Source organism: Hesperophylax consimilis, chromosome 16, assembly GCF_061612785.1.
Source record: "Hesperophylax consimilis isolate HC1 chromosome 16, BYU_Hcon_1.0, whole genome shotgun sequence".
NCBI lineage: Eukaryota > Metazoa > Arthropoda > Insecta > Trichoptera > Limnephilidae > Hesperophylax > Hesperophylax consimilis.
In genome coordinates this window covers 6,135,665-6,153,616 of record NC_142851.1, presented here as the reverse complement: position 1 = coordinate 6,153,616, position 17,952 = coordinate 6,135,665, and the positions used below count along the sequence as shown (strand labels likewise).

Genomic DNA, 17,952 nt, shown 5'->3' with positions numbered 1-17,952 from the left:
TTATAATAGATCACATTAGCGTTAGTGGTCACCAGTCGATAACAAACAGATCTCAATAAAGGTTTTAAATGACGGTTCAGGCTACATAATAAAATAGTTTTACCTACCAATAAAACTTATATTATGTACCTAACCTCATTTAAAACCTAGGCAATCACTGCCTGGTGAGAACTAATGAGAAAGAATGCCGTAAACAAAAGTCGCATAGGGGACGCTTTACTTTTGTGTAGCATCTGGTGACCACTTGTCCAACACAAGGTGCTGAAAAAAGAGCGGGAAAGTGCCACGCGAAAGGGAATTTGAGAATGCTTCTCTCAATAAAGGTTTTAAATGAGGTTAGGTACATAATATAAGTTTTATTGGTAGGTAAAACTATTTTATTATGAAATTGAAAATTGTTAAAGTGAAGTGGCATGAAATATTAACACCTTCTCGACAAGAAGTTGTGATAAACATTTTTTCTTTCAATTACTGTCTCTATTTTGTTATGATTTTTTTGTAAATGCCTTTTATAAACTTCCTTGTCAATACTGAATTCAATCGTTGTATTAAACTTAAGTGCGTTTGCTCATAAAAAATACATTCGTACTTTTGTAAATCTTTCATAAATCATCAATTGTTATTTAAATGAGAAGGACCTTGTTTATTGCTTGCTCAAAAAGGACTTACCATACAAAATACTACATTTTATGTAGTTATATGACTACTAAAGTTATAGAAGTCATATTATTAGGTTTTTAAAATCATTCAGTGATCATGATATTGAAAAATATCAATCATAATTATATCAACATGCCCTACGTTAAGTATTCTATCTACAAATATATTTGTTTGTAGCAGCAACCTTAGAAGTCAGCCTTTTTTAAGTACATCTATTTGAATGTAGATTTTGTTTTCGTGAATGAATGCAAATCTTGAAAGTGGAAATTAAACCACTTCTCGACATCCGATCGAGCTGAAACTTAGAAGAAAGACTCATCTTTTGGTGGCAATTATACATACACACGCGGACATACACATTTATCTGAAATTGGATGACGTTACAGCAGAAGAAATAAATGTCAGTCCTACCCAATCGGGATTTGGGTCAGTTGTTAGCGCTGTTGACTCCAGTCCCTGGGGAAGAAGGTTCAATCTTCAGTCAAACCAAAAGATCTATTAATAAAAAGTATTATAGTAAAAAAACATTAAAAACAATATTCGGCATGCGGCCTGGCGTAATGGACGGACCTACAGGCGACTTTGGTCGAGGTTTTCTAGAGGAATTCGTTTGGATGAAAGTTATTTACATTTAAGAAAAAACAGGACCTTACCATTAAAATTATTTATGTAAAACGATTTGAAAATTTTATAAAACGTTTTTCAACTGTAAAATTAACGGAAAGCATTTTATTTTTCAAAATGATGACTTAGTAACTTCCCGAAACATTTGAGATTTTAGTAATACGTTCATCAGAAATAATTAAAATAAACCCCACAGAAAGTTCAATTTACTAGGCCTGCTAGGGCAAAGTCGAGCATAGAGCCATCCATTACGCCGGGCCGCACGCCGATTATTGTTTTTACATGACTTTATCACTTATGTCGTTAAGATTCTCACTTTATTTTAGAGATTTGATAGAGCAAATTCAACCAAAGGTCTGTCCAATACATTGGGCCAGGCGTCCCTTATTTTTGTGCACGGCTTCTCCACTTACGTCGTTAAGATTTCTGACTTTATTTTAGGGTATTGTCTCGTCTTAACACAACGCATGTTTTAGTAAAACTTCATGGATTTTTAAAATTTCATTTGTGACATCCGCGTACAAGGATAGCCGCCGATAGATCACATATGTGACAATCGCGTGGTTAAGGTCAAATATCAATTTTTCATTATAATTTATTACAATGAAAAACTTCAAAGATTGCTCATATAAAATATAACAGATTGCTTTTGTAGGGCACGTTGACATAACATAAACCAAACCTATGAAAAAAGGTCAATTGCTTTAGGCTCTAATTAAAATGTGAAGTTGAGAAACTCCCGTACATTTTATTATTATTAAAATTTGTTAAAATATCATTTAAGATGGTTGGTTGGTGTCCAGAGGAGGTGGCCGGTTGACTGGCATCTGGAGTTGGTCACCGGATGGTGGGTGTTTACTTGGTGGCCTCGGGCGGACAGTCGGGCTGACTGGACGGGTGAGCGGCCCTGAAGGCCGGGTGGTTCTCCAGCTCTCGGTCGATACGGAGAATTATTGGGAATGGACGCAGATCTACGTGGAATCTGAAATAAATAAAAATAACGAATATCATGCATTATTAATGAAGAGTTAAATATTTTAAGGCAATGTACCTCATCGTGTAACATTCGGAATCGGGAGAAATCAAGCACCTCTTATGCAGATGGCGATAAGGTTGAAATTCCTGCAAAAAGAGCCACAATGCAAGTTTTATTTTATTTTGTGAAGTTCAGTTCATATATTGAAATGTTTTCCAATCATAATCTAAAGAGCTTTATTTGATACATTTATCTGTCTTCGCCAACCCTTCGGTGGCGCAAAGAGGAGGAAGGAACTCGAACAATGTCGAATTGGTACGTGGAATATTAGAGGAGGTATGGAAAGAAAGATGAATGAATTGTGTGACACGATGGTTAGCAAATGTTTGGACATACTTTGTGTAACAGAGAGTATGAAAAAAGGGAGCGGTACAATGCAGCATAACGATAGGCTCGTCATTTGGTCTGGGAGACCAGATACAGAGAGGGCGTGTCAGGGTGTTGCAGCACTACTGTCTCCCAGAATGATTGAATGTATGTTGCAGTATGAATGTGTAAGTCCGAGAATAATGTGGATTAGGTTCAAAATCGGTTTGACAAGGGTGTTTCTTGTTGTTTGTTATGCCCCTGTCAATTCTGAGAGTGACGAAGAGAAAGATGATTTTTGGACTGGTGTGAATGATGTGATGAGACTGAAAAATATTAATGAAAGGATTATAATGGCAGGCGATTTGAATGGGTGGGTAGGAATTAGACGTGACGGATTTGAATCGGCCTTAGGTATGTTTGGGGATAAAAGAACGAATGACAACGGGAACAGAATACTTGAAGTATGTTTAGAGTGGAACCTTTTTGTGTCCAATACTTTTTTCGATCATAAAGGTATCCACCAATATACGTGGGAAAGAGGAAATGAGAGGTCAATTATCGATTTTGTAGTAATTGACTCTAGGTTGAGAGCCGTTACCGAGGACACGAGAGTTTTCAGAGGGGCAGAGGTTGAAACTGACCACTTTCTGGTGGTGTCGAGAGTAAACCTCTTTCGCGGTTGGCGCTCTAAAGTGAAAACGGTACTAACTCCAACAAGAATCAAAATAGAAAAACTACAAAACGATAATGAGAGGAGTAAGTATGTGAATTGTGCAGAGATGAGATTGAATGAGAAAAAAATGGATGGTCTAAGCATAGACGAAACATGGAACCACATAAAAGTGAGTCTTTGTGAATCTGCTAGAGAGGTGTGTGGAATAAGTACGCAAGGTAGAAAGAAAGGTGATGCATGGTGGGATGATGATATTAAAGCACTGGTCTCAGAGAAGAAGAAAGCATGGTTATGTCTGATTGCGGCTGGCAGTGCTTCCAGCGAAGAGAAGGATCGAGCGAAAGAAGTATATAAGGAATGTAAGAAAAAAGTAAGAGTTGGAGTGAAAGAACGAAAGAAACGCCTGGAAGAGGAAGAAGGAATGAAAATGACAAACCATTTCCAAGAAAACATTAAGTTGTTTTGGAAGGAAGTCAAAAGGTCCCGGTGTGGCCCTGAAACCGGAAGCATGAAAGTAATAAAATCGAAAGATGGAAAAATGTTGACGAATGAGGAAAAAATAAAAGAGAGATGGATGAAGTATTTCGAGGAAGTCTTTGAAAGCGAAGTGAGTGACAGTGATTCTAGCGGCGAATCAGATATGAACGATGATGGACTGAATGTTACCGAAATTAGCATGGATGAGATAGAAAGATCAATTAAGTATATGAAGAATGGTAAGGCTGTCGGTTTCGACAATATTGCTGCTGAATATTTTAAAGGAGGTAGCCGTATAATTCTCACATGGTTGTGCAATCTTTTTAACCAATGTTTAAAGGAAGGTTACACGCCTTTAGATTGGAGAAGAGCAGTGATCATGCCATTATACAAAGGTAAAGGGTCACGTATGGAATGTGGGAATCATAGGGCTATTAGCCTGCTAAGTTCAGTTGGCAAGCTGTATGGTAGAATTTTGATTGAAAGGGTAAGAAAGGAAACAAAGGATAAAATATGGGATGTGCAAGGTGCTTTTATGAGTGGAAGGGGGTGCATGGACCAGATCTTCTCATTGCGTATGCTCACCGAGAAGTTTCTGGCAAAAAACCAGAAACTTTTCTGTGCCTTTGTAGATCTACAAAAAGCATACGACCGAGTCGACAGGAAAAAGCTATGGAAGGTGTTGTCCAAGTATGGAGTGAATGCGAATCTGACTCAGGCAATTGCGTCTCTATATGAGGGAAGCGTTGCATGTGTTAGGGTGAACGGTGGTTTTACGGAGTGGTTTGATATCACAAAAGGTGTTAAACAAGGCTGCGTAATGTCACCGTGGTTATTCAATCTATACATGGATAATTGTATGCAAGAATTGAAAGATGTGGGATTGGGCGCGAATTTGAGTAATCTGAAAGTATGTTGCCTGTTGTATGCTGATGATGCGGTGCTGATTGCTAATAGTATGGATGATCTGCAGTCTCTCGTGTCTAGGATGAACGAAGTATGCGTGAAGAATGAGTTAATGATGAATGTAAGTAAGTCTAAAGTAATGGTGTTTGAAAGAGAAAGTACGAAAACAGTGTGTAATATAGCTGTGAATGAGGAATACTTGGAGCAGGTGGATGAATTTGTGTATTTAGGAAGCATGTTTACGAGTGATGGGAAGGCTGACAGAGATATTGAAAGAAGAGTAAATGCAGGTAACTCCATTAATGGAGGACTGAACGCAGTTGGCGCTAACAAAAAATTGTCCAAAGAAGCGAAGTTAGCAGTCCACAATGGAGTGCTGGTACCTACCCTGATGTATGGAAGTGAGGCATGGAACTGGCAAAGAAAGGATGAAAGTAGATTGAATGCTGTTGAAATGAGATCCCTGAGGCGTATGTGTGGTAAAACCATGTATGATCGTGTGAGGAATGTGGATATCCGCAAAAAGTGCAAGGCTGATGTAAGCGTAATGAGTAAGATCAAGAAAGGGACGCTTAGATGGTTTGGGCATGTAGAGCGAATGAGCGAAGAAAGGAGTGTAAGGAGAATATACGATGCAAATGTGAATGGTAGCAGAAGTCGGGGGCGCCCGAGGAAGACATGGCACGACCAAGTGAATCAGATACTTGAGTCGGGCCATGTCAAGAGTCAGAACAATAGAAGAGTATGTATGAGACGATGTATGAATGTGAATGAGGCAAGGAGTGTGTGCCAAGACAGAGTTGTTTGGCGGTCCGTCCTCTCTGCCTACCCCTGCGGGGAAACGGCGTGATGGTTAGTTAGTTAGTTAGTTAGTTATAAATAAAAATGTAAATGTTTATTTGTTCAAAATCTTAAATCTCCAAAAGGATTGCTTTGAAATTTTGACAAAACATTGCATTCGAATACGCATGTTTTTCTATATACCTATCAGGCGCGGTCCGTCCATACATGCTGTGGATGCTCCGCATCCCTTGCATTTTAGAGTAAAAAGATATGGACTTCTAGCCGTAAACAGCAATAATTCAATTTAAATATTTTAATATTTCTACAGCGACCTTAATGTGATTTTTTTACAAAAACGGCGCTGTAAAAAAATCATACAAATATTATTATTATAAAACATCATGCATATTATCGTCCCGTTTCTGTGTACGCCCAACGAACAACACGATATAAAGAGCGCTGGCGAGTCTAAATACGCATACATTCTCAAATACTGTGAAACGCGTAAAACACACTGTGGTGTAGAAGCGATCTGTAAACCGTATCCAACAATGCTAGAACGTAAGTTCTTTCCACGCATGCGCACTGAGAACAGCAAGCCAATATCTTCTTCAACTTTATACGATATTAATGACAGCATCCAACGTACAAAAACTGTCTTTAATGCTCATATGTATAATGCACAGAACCGTATACTCTATTACTAATCCATTGGATTGTATGCGCGCGCTGCTTTGACAGTTTGCTTTCAGCTTGAAGCTGAAGTCGAATTCTTATTGAATATTACGATGCGATTTACTATTTTTATCATAATTTAAATAAATAAAAATGAATACCCCAAATAAGATGGATACTTCGCCAACGTGTTCTAAATGATAATAGTGAATTGTGTGAAAAACTGAATACTAGAAATATTGAGTTATGGAGCTTAATGGATTTATGGAGATAATTTTAGACAGTACCTAATTGTATCTTGTTAGTGGGCTAGTGCCAAGATGTGCATATTTGATATCAAGTACGTAGTAAGTATGTGTATAAACATTTGATGTCCAGCATCCCTTCTACAAAAAGTCACCGACTGCCACTGATACCTATATTATATATAGAAGTCACATATGAAAGATAAAACCATTCTTTATTTGAGAAACAGCGCCATCTCTTGGATATAAAAGCAACACACGCTATTGTTTCTCTATCTATATCTGTTTTCGTCAGAAAATCACCTCAATCATCTGCACAGACAGACTGTTTCACAGCAATACGTGGCGGGGTACAGCTAGTTGTACAATAAAAAAAATAATAAGGGTTAAGTAGGAGATCTTGCAAATCAAAGCATTTTTTATAGGCCTGATACTTTATTCTTTTCTAGGCTTGAAAAAATACTTTTACTATAGCAAAGGCCAAGATGCGTTCTACTCGGAGTACTTAATTAAAGCACCTATAATATTTCTAAGCGATCAAATTTTAAATCAAAAACATGTGATTTTGCATTAATTTGCAGTGCATCGTCTTAACCTCTGGAAAACCGTTTGAGTACCAGTGACAAGAATTTTTTCCCGTCGAGAACCGTTCATGCGCTGCTGGCATTGGAATTTCACCCGAGCTGAAATTTTTTGATATGCGATTTAAACCTATATGCTGTCACGAAGAAGTTCTCAAAAGCCCAGCGAATCTAATTAAACGGAGATGGTTGGCAACACTGGCGGCTTGCGCATATCCCAGGGCGCAACCCACGCTAAAACCAACCGCTTCTCAGCCGCCGTTAGCCGCTCCCACTCAGAATCTAGCTTTGGTCCTGACCACATGTGTGGCTGTTTTGCTATAAACCGGTCTCGAACGCGAAGTGCCGGCTACATCATTGAAGTCTGATATGCGCGCGATGGCGCGTATGTACGAGCACTACCATGGTTATTACTCCACCATGACTGTGAGTAACGCCACCAGGGTCTCTCAACTCTTGCATCACCCACGGCTCATGTAAGCATGTTACTTAACCATTGCCCCATTATGTGCCTTCTAATGTCTGCTAAACAAGCTTGCCAGCCAGAACAAAATACGAGAGAGATTGTTCAATTCTAACAGCCAGGAAATAATTTAGGATGTTAACTGTATCCCCATTTGTGTCATACAATGTACCTGTTGCCTGTGAATACAACCATTTATCATCCCCATGGGAGTTTCATTTCACGAGAGAAATGTAGTCTGGATTGTTGATAAGTTCCCCGTGTAAAGGCTTTTGCCGACCCTTCCTGGATAATTGGATTCTCATAACTCTACGCTGAGCTGCCTTCCTAACAATGCCGCCACATGGAGCTATAACGTGGGGAGCTCCATCCCCAACACTGGCGCCCTACGTAATCCCCCCATTTCTAACAATGCCGTGAGAAAGTGTATAAATTTTTTTAAAACAATCGCCTGCACTTGTAACACTTTAGAGTTCATTTTTCTTTTCCCTCAATAAGGGTCTGGTGTTCCAAAGGTTAAAGATCATATCTGATTACGACTAAAAGGGATTGAAATGTTAAACTAGTTATCAACAGAAGCAATCTTCCCAACAAGCTTTTCCGTTTGGCCGGACATCGTCTGCAGACGCCAATCTCCACGATCCGTGGTGCGAATATGCCCGTTCAGCATCACAGTAGTATAGTTAGCTCCTAGGTCCCACACAATGGGGGTGAGTCTTGAACTGTTGACTATTTTGTAATAAGTGTATAAAATGTAATTTGTACCCAGTCAATCTAATACATGTTTGTTTGGCTATTAAATGCAATTTGCTGTTTGATTACTTTACTATAGAACCTAGCCTACCTTCTTATCACGGGGATTGCAATTTAACAGTGCTCATGAGCCCTCGAAATAGAAATCATACTTCTACCATCAGAGGGTGGCATACAGGAAGGGCCCGTGAACATAATTCCATGTCTCATTGGAATTTTGCACCATTACGATACGTAATAAAGTTCACGGGACCTTTCTGGTGATGCTGCCTTCGGCTGAGAACGCCACATATACATATCAGGCCGTGTCGCCGTAACACTCCAAAATACTCACGTAACAAGTAACAAGTATTTTATACTGGTACTAAATATATATTTTTTAATAGGTACTTTTACCAGGTATGATAAATACGCCTCTCCTCTAGTCCCGACCAGTGGCAACTTGTACTCACCAAAATGGGTAATGCGGTAAAAATATTGCCAATAATGCCAATCTATCCCTACGTTAGGTCAGGTAAACCTTCAGCGGCGAAAGATAATAGCAATTAGCAATTTTAAAGCTTATACCGACCCACTGGAATGATTGGTATGCGAATTGTAAACTAAATTGTAAACGTTAAGCGTAGGGAGTGTGGCGAACCCATCGCTCAGGGAGTGGAAACACGACCTGCAATAGCCATCCCAAGCTAAGGTGTGAGCTACCGTGCTCAGGCTGAATGACCTGGGGAACAGTGTCACGAACGGTGCCTCCGAGAAACAGGGTCGCATCTCGGAGTATTTAGACCTTACTCCAGTACTCAGGGCTCTCCTGGAGTAGACCTTCTATTTCCCTAGATACCCGTGGGACGAATATTGGACCATTTGAAAACTCCCTTTTCCCTCGTGAGGCCTTCAAGGAGTGGACTCTTCTGCCATGGGGCCTTCGGGGAACCAAGGAGGAGTGGAGAGGAGAAACGAAGGCCTCTTCCCTATTGGGACCTTAAGGGAACCAAGGAGGAGAGGAGAGAAACGACGAGACCCTCTTCCCTCGTGGGGCCTTCAGGGAACCGAGGGGGAGTGGACTCTTCCGCCATGGGGCCTTCAGTGAACCAATGAAGAGTAAACTCCTCGGTTGCGGGACCTTCGGGGAACCAAGGAGGCGTGGAGAGGAGAGACGAAGTCCTCTCATGGGGCCTTTCGGGAACCAAAGAGGAGTGGAGAGGAGAGATGAGGCTCTCTCCCCTTTTGGGGCCTTCAGGGAACCAAGGGGGATTGGAGAGGAGAAATGAGACCTGGGAATACACATGGTGGAACCAGAAGACATAGCCACATATCCAATAACAATCCTGGTGAACTTTATAAAAGGGAACAGGTGACTGTTAAAGGAATGAGGTAAAATGGGAGATAGCACTATGGGTCTATGATCTAAGTGCTCACGGAAACTATATGTAAACCGTATCCGCTCTATAAAAAAAAAATTGTAAACGCCATCTCACTGAAGAGTTTCCGAGGCATTGGCGAGCACCATTCATGTTTCGGAGAAATTTCAATACTATGGTCGACATCCACTCGGCGTATATAGATAATTGATGTTCCCGGGTGAAGTTTCTCGATGAGCGATATGGAATTCTCTCGCACCATGTGACTTATGACACGTGATACAAAAAATAAAAATTCGAGCCGGTTGAATTTAAGGTAATACTTTTATTTGCTTTTATTTTTCATGATATTATTATCAGTTGATAATTATTACTTTTAGATTGACTGAAATTTCGGGAGAGCGTTGCTCCAATGCTTCTTAGAGCTATCCGTTACTGGTCCAACTGTTTCTAACGAACATGAAAGAGGGCATAGTGGCACTATTGATTGCTTGTAGAGGCAATGCAGACCAGCTCCGTATCAATGGTTAGTTTCCTCTTAGTAGATTAGTAGACAAATGCTTAGGGTTCCCACCCAGGTGACAGGGGTTCAATTACATAGCTCCATCATTGCATAAGCAATATTTGCTAGGAATGAAAGATGCTCTGGGGAACTAGCGTCATTGATCCTTCTACCCAGGTGCATAATAGGAAAATGCGCCAAACGCATGCCCACAGGGTTGAAATTTTTACATGAGAATGAGCCTTTTTACATCCAATTAGACCGATTTGACCCCCAACGCTCTAATGCCGAATGACCAGAAAAAACTGAATCCGGTCTCCGCGCACTGCTACTCGCATAGGTAATATTGATGAGCAAGGAATGGAATTAACAAGCAACTGATTTGTCAAGAATTCAGACTAACCTGTGAGTTTTCACGGGTCTGTGCTAGTAATATTAATATATACATGATTAATTATGTGAAGAAGCCAACCTTCTAGCGTTGAAGACTTGAGGTATCAGACAGCAGTCGGCCAGCGTGAGCTCATCTCCGACGCAGTACTTCCCGGCCGAGGCAGACAGCAGCTTCTCGACAGCGCGGAAGCCGCGGGTGATCCAGTGCTGCGCCCACTCCTTCTTCTTCTCCTCGCCCACATAGATCAGCACCACCAGGTTCTGCAGGGGCTGGATGCCCGATGATATGACCTGGAGCAGGGAGAAGGGGTCAATTACTATTATTTCATATAAACATTCTTCTGTTTCATCCGGGCTATATTCACTCTGCAGGCAATGTCGTATTTAGGCCTAGGCCCCCTAGGCAGCTACCTAAACTGGCAATTTTTAGGGGGGCGGCATTTCGCCCTAACTCTAAAGACTACAGTTTTTTTGATAGTTTCCATGAGCACTCAGGCCATGGGCCCATGTGCTTAGCCCAATTTATCCCAATTTATAACATTCCTTTGAGTTTGTTTCTGGGTTAGGTGGAGGATCCTGAAGCGGTAAGGGTTTTCCCATCGAAGGTCCCCCTCTGTTTGGGTTCCCTGAAGGCCCCACGAGGAAAGAGTGCACAACAGAGTTGTTAAAAAATATGTTGCACTGATTATATTATGTATTACTTGTGTCTCTTACTTTTCTGTATATTTGTGTTTCATATATATGTTTAATTTTGAATTTTTATTTGTTTTATATTTTAATCTTTGTTTACCTATATAGTATATGAAAATTAATGTGTCCTATGGCTGAGTAGATTTTGGTAATTGTTGTACCTATTTGTATATTAACTGAGTTTTTACAACTGGATTGTTCTCATGTAAGTGAGATCGTATGTAAAAACCCAGTATAAATAAATAAATAAACAGAGGTCGTCTCCGCTCTCTTTTCCACTCCCCCTTGGTTCCCCGAGGGCCCCTAGTTTTTTTGCTTGAATTATATTAAATTAGTTTGCATTACATTATAGGAGGCCCTGAGGAAAACTAATTGCCCTCAGGGCCTATGTCATCTTTGGGGTTGCTGTGGGAAGGGTTTTTTTGAGGAGAGGAAGGAGTGAACATGGGTCTCGAAGAGAATTTTTTTTAGTTATTTTTTGGTATTCTAAATGTTTGTCATATTTTAATTTATCATTTATTATGTATTGTGGTTATGGTTTGTAGAGATGTAGCATTCTAGATCCAAAATCCTGTGTATGTCAGCCAACCTGACCACCACAAGAGAAGAATAATAGATTGTATTCAAAAGACAATGTCCCTACCTCACAGATCTCCCTGACCTTTGCCCTCTTGTGGCAGTCCTGTGGCATGAGGGGCCTCTGCGGCCTGGTTTCCTCCAAGTAGTGCATTATGGACAGGGACTCCACCAGGGTGTGGCCATCTGCAAACATTAAACTACTCTTAATATCTCCACACTAACCATTCATAAATCTTAAAATATTATAAGATTTAATTTAGCCGGTTCTGTGCCATAAGTGCATTTACGAGCTCTTCGATTACGGCAGGCCGGCCATTCAAGATTACCGCGTTTACTCGCCCTTCTAAACTCGTTTACGATGTCATTCCACTCGAAAAACTAGTGGTTTGACTCACTCGCTGTTTGAGTGGAATGACTTTTGACGTTGGGCATATGTAAGTATCTGCCTTCAACGAGACTCAAAAATAAGAATGTCCAATGTATTTACTTTCGACGGTGATTGCGAGAGGCCTGGATGGAAGAATCGATACGATGGGATGCCTAAATTCAGCAACAGATAGAATATGGAATGCATCTGTTTAAGTTCCACTTTATGTGATGTAATGTAAACATATATATTTTAATTTACATATTGCTTACTACTAATATTTATTGCATAAATAATGTAACACCTTTCTGGCAACTAAGCTTCACATTTGAATGCCTTTACACAGTAAACAATTTTGTGTTTTTGATTTCTTCATTCTTTTCAGACTAATATTATCTTTTTGTCTTGCGTGGAGCGTGTGAAAGTTGAATGGAGTTTATCTCTAAAGTATATTGATAGTAAATTGTATGTTAAGTATCTTGGTAATAATTGTTAAAATCTTTGCAGATAAAATTTAATACGTTACCGACAATTCTTAGTTATAAGTGCGAATAAACCGTGTCGTCAGTGTTACGCAAACATATACTTTGCATTAATTTTCACGGAAAATGTATGAATTTCACAAAAAGTGCTGCATGCAAATGGTATTTGATAAACATCAGTACTGTAATTGTATTTCACTTATTTGTCCCTTAGAGTTCTACTTTGACTATAGCCCACCACGTTAGTACGGGGTGCGTCCTTGAATGGTGCGATGATGTTATTGCGTACTCTATTTAACCCCACATCACTGATTGTTTTGATATTGTAAGAAAACTGTGAGTGCAACAAAATAATCCAATGCGGGTCCCTTTTGTTCAAAATTTTTATGTAAGCATTTTAGGACAGTGGTCGATGACGTACCGATGATGTAAGATCTCTCTGGGACTAATTTACAAGTAATATATAAACTGGAATTCAAGAGTAAAACTTGAACTACAATAGATTGTGTTGCAGTTCTTCTATTAAGCTTTTTTGAATGACATATCAACAGTATTATGTACATATGTATATAAATAAAAGGCAAGTAACAGAAATTAAAAAGATCAACACATTACCGATCAGCAGGGCCGGCACCTGCTCCATTGGGTTGACATCGCGGTACTCGTTGCAGTGTTGCTCCCCGCCGCCCTTGATAAGGCTGACGGCCTTGATGTCGTACGGGATCTCCTTCAGATTCAGACAGATGCGCACGCGCCACGAGCAAGAACTGCGCCAGTACGAATACAGTACCGGCTGCAAATAACGACACAAAATAAAATAAATGCATATTAGTATCTATTGATATATAGGTGTCCAGATGGCAACCCCAGGCAAAGTTGGAAGAAGCAACTCCAAAGGCAGTGCGAGAAGAAGCTTGGCCTGCTATGGACGGAGGCCGTTGTAGTAGCAAAGGAAAGGGACGTTGGAGAGGCCTTGTCGAGACAATCGGTCTCCCACCAAAGAGGAAGAAGATAGTATCGTTGAGATCAGTGGCAGCTTTTCCTCACAAAAAGGGTGGTTCTCTAAAAATATTATCAGTCTATTCCCTACACCAGTATCTAATTATTTTTTTTAGCCAATTACAGTGAGAACTTAACAACTTTGGCACTTTGTCTTGCCAACCGCAGTAATCTCACTTAATGTTTTTTTTTTACCTGATGCATGCTGCTTTGGGCAAGATGAAGGGATTTAATAATATTGAGAGATAAATGTATGAAGTTCTGCCTAAGTAAACCTTGAATAAAAATATAACTGCAAATGTAATTTCTAGTAAGGAATATTTGTATGAATAAAAGAGATGTTAATTGCTTACATGGTGAGACTATCGAATAGTTATGTATGAAATTACATATTGTTACAGTAATTGTGTTAAAATCAGAAGAATCTATTAAATATAGTAGGAATACATTAGTTGTTAATAGTTCTAAAAATTGTATACAGTCGAGTATTACTTGTATTTATTTCTCTTACTTGCTTTGATTTTGGTGGAATTCTATTTAATTAATTTATATTAGTTTATATATTAATTTATATTAGTTGATAGTAAATATTATTTTTAGATTGACCAAAATTTCGGCGTAGTTGAATTTTTTTCAACTTAATTTAGTGCGTAGCTCTAACGCTCCTTCGCACTAGCCGCCACTGGTTGGGATCCTATGCTTTGATTATGCACTAACAGATGGCACCACTCTACATATTTAGCATCATACTCTTCATACTTCGGCGTCTTCCGCCACATGATCTCGGTTTACTTTTGAATAATAAGAAAATCTATGTTATGGTGTTTTATTAGGTTAAAATAAAGAGGAACTTGAGCTCTCTGAATTGTTTTAATGCCAACAAATTCAAAACACACATAATGCAATTGTTGAAACTCATCGTTGAAGATTGTTCTCTCTACTAGATCTTCAGGGGTGACGGGGTAATTTGTGGCCGGATGCTATGGCTGAAACATCTCAGGTAACCATGTGATATAACCACCATAAACTCTGCATACATACAAAGAATTGTTTTTGAATATTTGTCTAGTTCTTGGGATTTTGTCAAAGAAAACATGATTCTAGTTCTGAATAGTTAAACAATGATAAGGGCTTTGACTCTTGAACTGAGTTATTTGCTCTACTAACTAACCTCCTGGCTAAGGTTAATTTAACGTTTATTAAATAGAAGACTCTTTGCAATATTTGGCTCAGCCCAACACCGATCAAAGAAACAATGTTTGTGGTTTCTCTACAAATGCTAGAATAATCGCACGTCAACTTATAATAATAGAATACACATAAGACATTGAACAGAATTCAAGACATTATGACATTACACTTTAAGTAGATAGACAGTGGGAGCCCAGCACAGGCATTCTTCAGGTCATTGTTTAAATGTCAAATCCGTCTTGTCTGAAGTTGTTTTAACAATTAGGAAAATTAGACACTTAGAAGTATTTGTAAAAATTAAAATAAAAGATGGTAATTATTTACCTCTGTAAGAAACGAAAGTGATTTGGCTTATTGAAAAATAAAATGTGTACAATCTCTTAAAACACACTGCAGATATCCTTTTTATTTTTTAAACACAGCTTCTCGATAAATTACTGCCCTCTGTTATAGCCATTTATAGCTCACCACATTCTAATGATTAATAATGCAATATTTCTGTACCTTTTCATCTGTAGTCACTGCTATTACTTGTGACATGGCTAATTTTGTCAAAAAAGATAACTTTCAACTCAAATACAAACCAAGAACTGAGAGAACGAGTTGCTGCCGGTCAACATAATAATAATAACACCAAGGCTATCAACGAGATTCTTATGCAAATAACGAAGCACTTCACAATAAAATGAAAACATCTTAGTTGTTTCACACCAGAATCCATTTAGAATCCGCGTAAAAAATATTGAATTTTAAATTAATCAAAATCTAACCCCTAACAAAGGAAACTGAGAAATGACAGATGAGAGAATTCAATTATTTTAATATTTTACCTTCGCTAATGCCGACATGCCACCGTTGTACTTGGAGAAATTAATTTTGAAATATTTTCCAAATTCGAGTCAGAATATCGGATGGCAGAATTACCAATTCTTGTTTTTGGAATGCAAAAACAGCTGGCGATTACCGGACGCCAAATAGGAGATGCAATTTTTTTCTCGCTAAACTGCTAACAACCCCGAATTTTCCCGCGCATGCGTGCGTTTGAATACCCACCCTTGATTTGCTAGGCTGATAGAAATATAATTACTCAGCTTGGTAAAAAGATGGTAGGTACCTACTTAACTTACCCAGCAAACAGAACAAAACAAATAGTATAAACCGTTTGGAAGATTCATTATACCTTATTAGTTTTATATAATGTATAAATAGGTAGGTATTTTAAATGCGTTACTTAGTGCATTATTAAAACGTGGTCACCTTTACAATTATTTAGTTATTTAAGAAAACCAACAGTTTTTTTACATCTATAAATAATGGCCTGTGTGGTCAAGGAGTAAAGCTCTCGACTAGCAAGCCAGAGGCCTTGGGTTCGAATCCAGGCGTGAGCAAGTAAATTTTATTTGATTAATTTGTGTTACTTCACAATTTACTAATTTAAAATCACATATAGTATATTTGCGGCACGTTCCAGAGCGGAAGATACTCTTAGTATTGCCCCGATGTAATACCACAATTCGGAATTGAAACGTTGCTTGAAATGGTTTACTGGTTGGTGACTCTTGTGCGGTTTTAGGTTTAAAAAAAAAACAAATAAAATCTAATGACAGATTTTCACATAAATTAAAACAAAATACTAAGGGTCAAGTACCCGAGTGCTAAAATATTTACAAAAATGCATGATAGTAACTCATATTTACAAATAAATAATAAAAAAAGATTTAAGAACACAAATAAATGGCAATAAATAAACACAAATTATCCTCACTACACTAACAACAGAAATAGTCACTAATATATACCTACAGCTAAACTGAACAAATGTTTATAAAATGAATGGGATGCATTTGGTATAGTATTTATACATGGATAAATAAGACCTCATACTGATCGTTTCATTTGAGATAGGTAGGTCTTTTGTCTTATGATCATTCCTTGTATTATTATTTTATTTCTTTGCAAACTATGATCTAGGTAATAACCCCAATAATTACATTATTAGTCGAGGTTCACCTTTACTTAAGTATTTGTGGGCGTGTCTATTTAAAGCTCACTTCTTGTAATGATAATTTGTGGTTAGTATATTTTTACGAAAAATAGGTAGGTACTTAATAATGGCTCAATTACTATAGATGTACGCAGTGGCGTAGCTAGGTAACCAAGGGCCCTGGGGCAAATTAAAAAATGGGGCCCCACTGCTATGTAAACTGATTAGGTTTTATCAAATAAAAATATGAAATATACAAACACTTTAAAAATGCTAAGCTACTTAAGCTCTTTTTTGTGCACTGCAGACTACAGGGCAGGTAATAAAAATATTAAACAGTAACAACATAAATTACAATTAATACTTGGTGTAGGTTTGGCTAATAAAACGAAATAGAGAAGATTCAAGTGTTTATTATATAAAGGTCGTGCCTACCAACTGACTAAATATCAATTATATTTACATTTTTTTCCTAGCTTTAGTTTTCGCAAAAGTATCAATGACCTCGTTTAAATCCAGGCTTGATGCGGTTTTGTTTTCAATTGCTATTAGCGATAAATGTCGGAGTCGAGTTTGGCCCATCTTATTTCTTAAATATTTTTTTATTATTTTTTAAATGACCTTTCAGTTGCTGCAGAAGTGACAGGAATTGTAAAGAATAATAACATTAGCACTCCATATTTGCTCATTATTTCCTTACATAATTGGTGAACAGTCCATGCTTGAGTTAGTTGAGGTAAAACTAGATGGTAAATATTAATAAATTGAAGTGAAAAACTAGGGCCTATTATATCTGAATATTTTCTATGGAATTCGTCACACTTTTGTAATAAAGTTGCTTCATCAACATGTAATAAAAATGTTGGTGTTAGAAAATCGAATATATGACAGACTGCACTCATACCAATAAAACGTGTATCTAATTGAGATATTACTGTGTCTAGTACATTATTGAAAATCTCAATTTTAAATATTTTTTCTCGGTTTGGAAATCGGTGATCAGTAGCTAATTCATCAAAATGTTTTTTAACTTTTCTTTGCCTTTTTTCTTGAAAATGGGTATCAATACCATATTTTTTTTGCAGTTTCACTGGCTTTGCACTTGAATAATTCCAAATCATTTCTATAAATTTGCTACTTTGCTTGGTCTCTGCTAAAACTTTACTCGCCTCGCCCAAATTGATGTCGCATTTTTGTAAAGTTTTGGATGCATAATTGATGT

At 38.1% G+C, this 17,952-nt stretch overlaps 1 protein-coding gene across 2 annotated transcripts; it reads right to left on the bottom strand.

Annotated features, from left to right (window-relative positions):
* Positions 1-359: 359 nt before the first annotated feature.
* LOC149416596 (putative maleylacetoacetate isomerase 2) lies at positions 360-15,749 on the bottom strand. 2 transcript variants are annotated; one of them, XM_089640826.1, is made up of 5 exons: positions 15,577-15,749; positions 13,172-13,349; positions 11,772-11,890; positions 10,518-10,729; positions 360-2,266 (listed from the first exon to the last, which is right to left on the bottom strand). In XM_089640826.1, exons 1-5 carry the CDS (start codon positions 15,592-15,594, stop codon positions 2,140-2,142), a joined length of 654 nt encoding a protein of 217 aa, XP_089496952.1. In that variant the 5' UTR covers positions 15,595-15,749; the 3' UTR covers positions 360-2,139. The 2 variants fall into 2 exon arrangements, with proteins under 2 accessions (XP_089496952.1, XP_089496951.1); XM_089640825.1 differs by lacking the exon at positions 15,577-15,749 and adding an exon at positions 15,251-15,413.
* Positions 15,750-17,952: the final 2,203 nt, after the last annotated feature.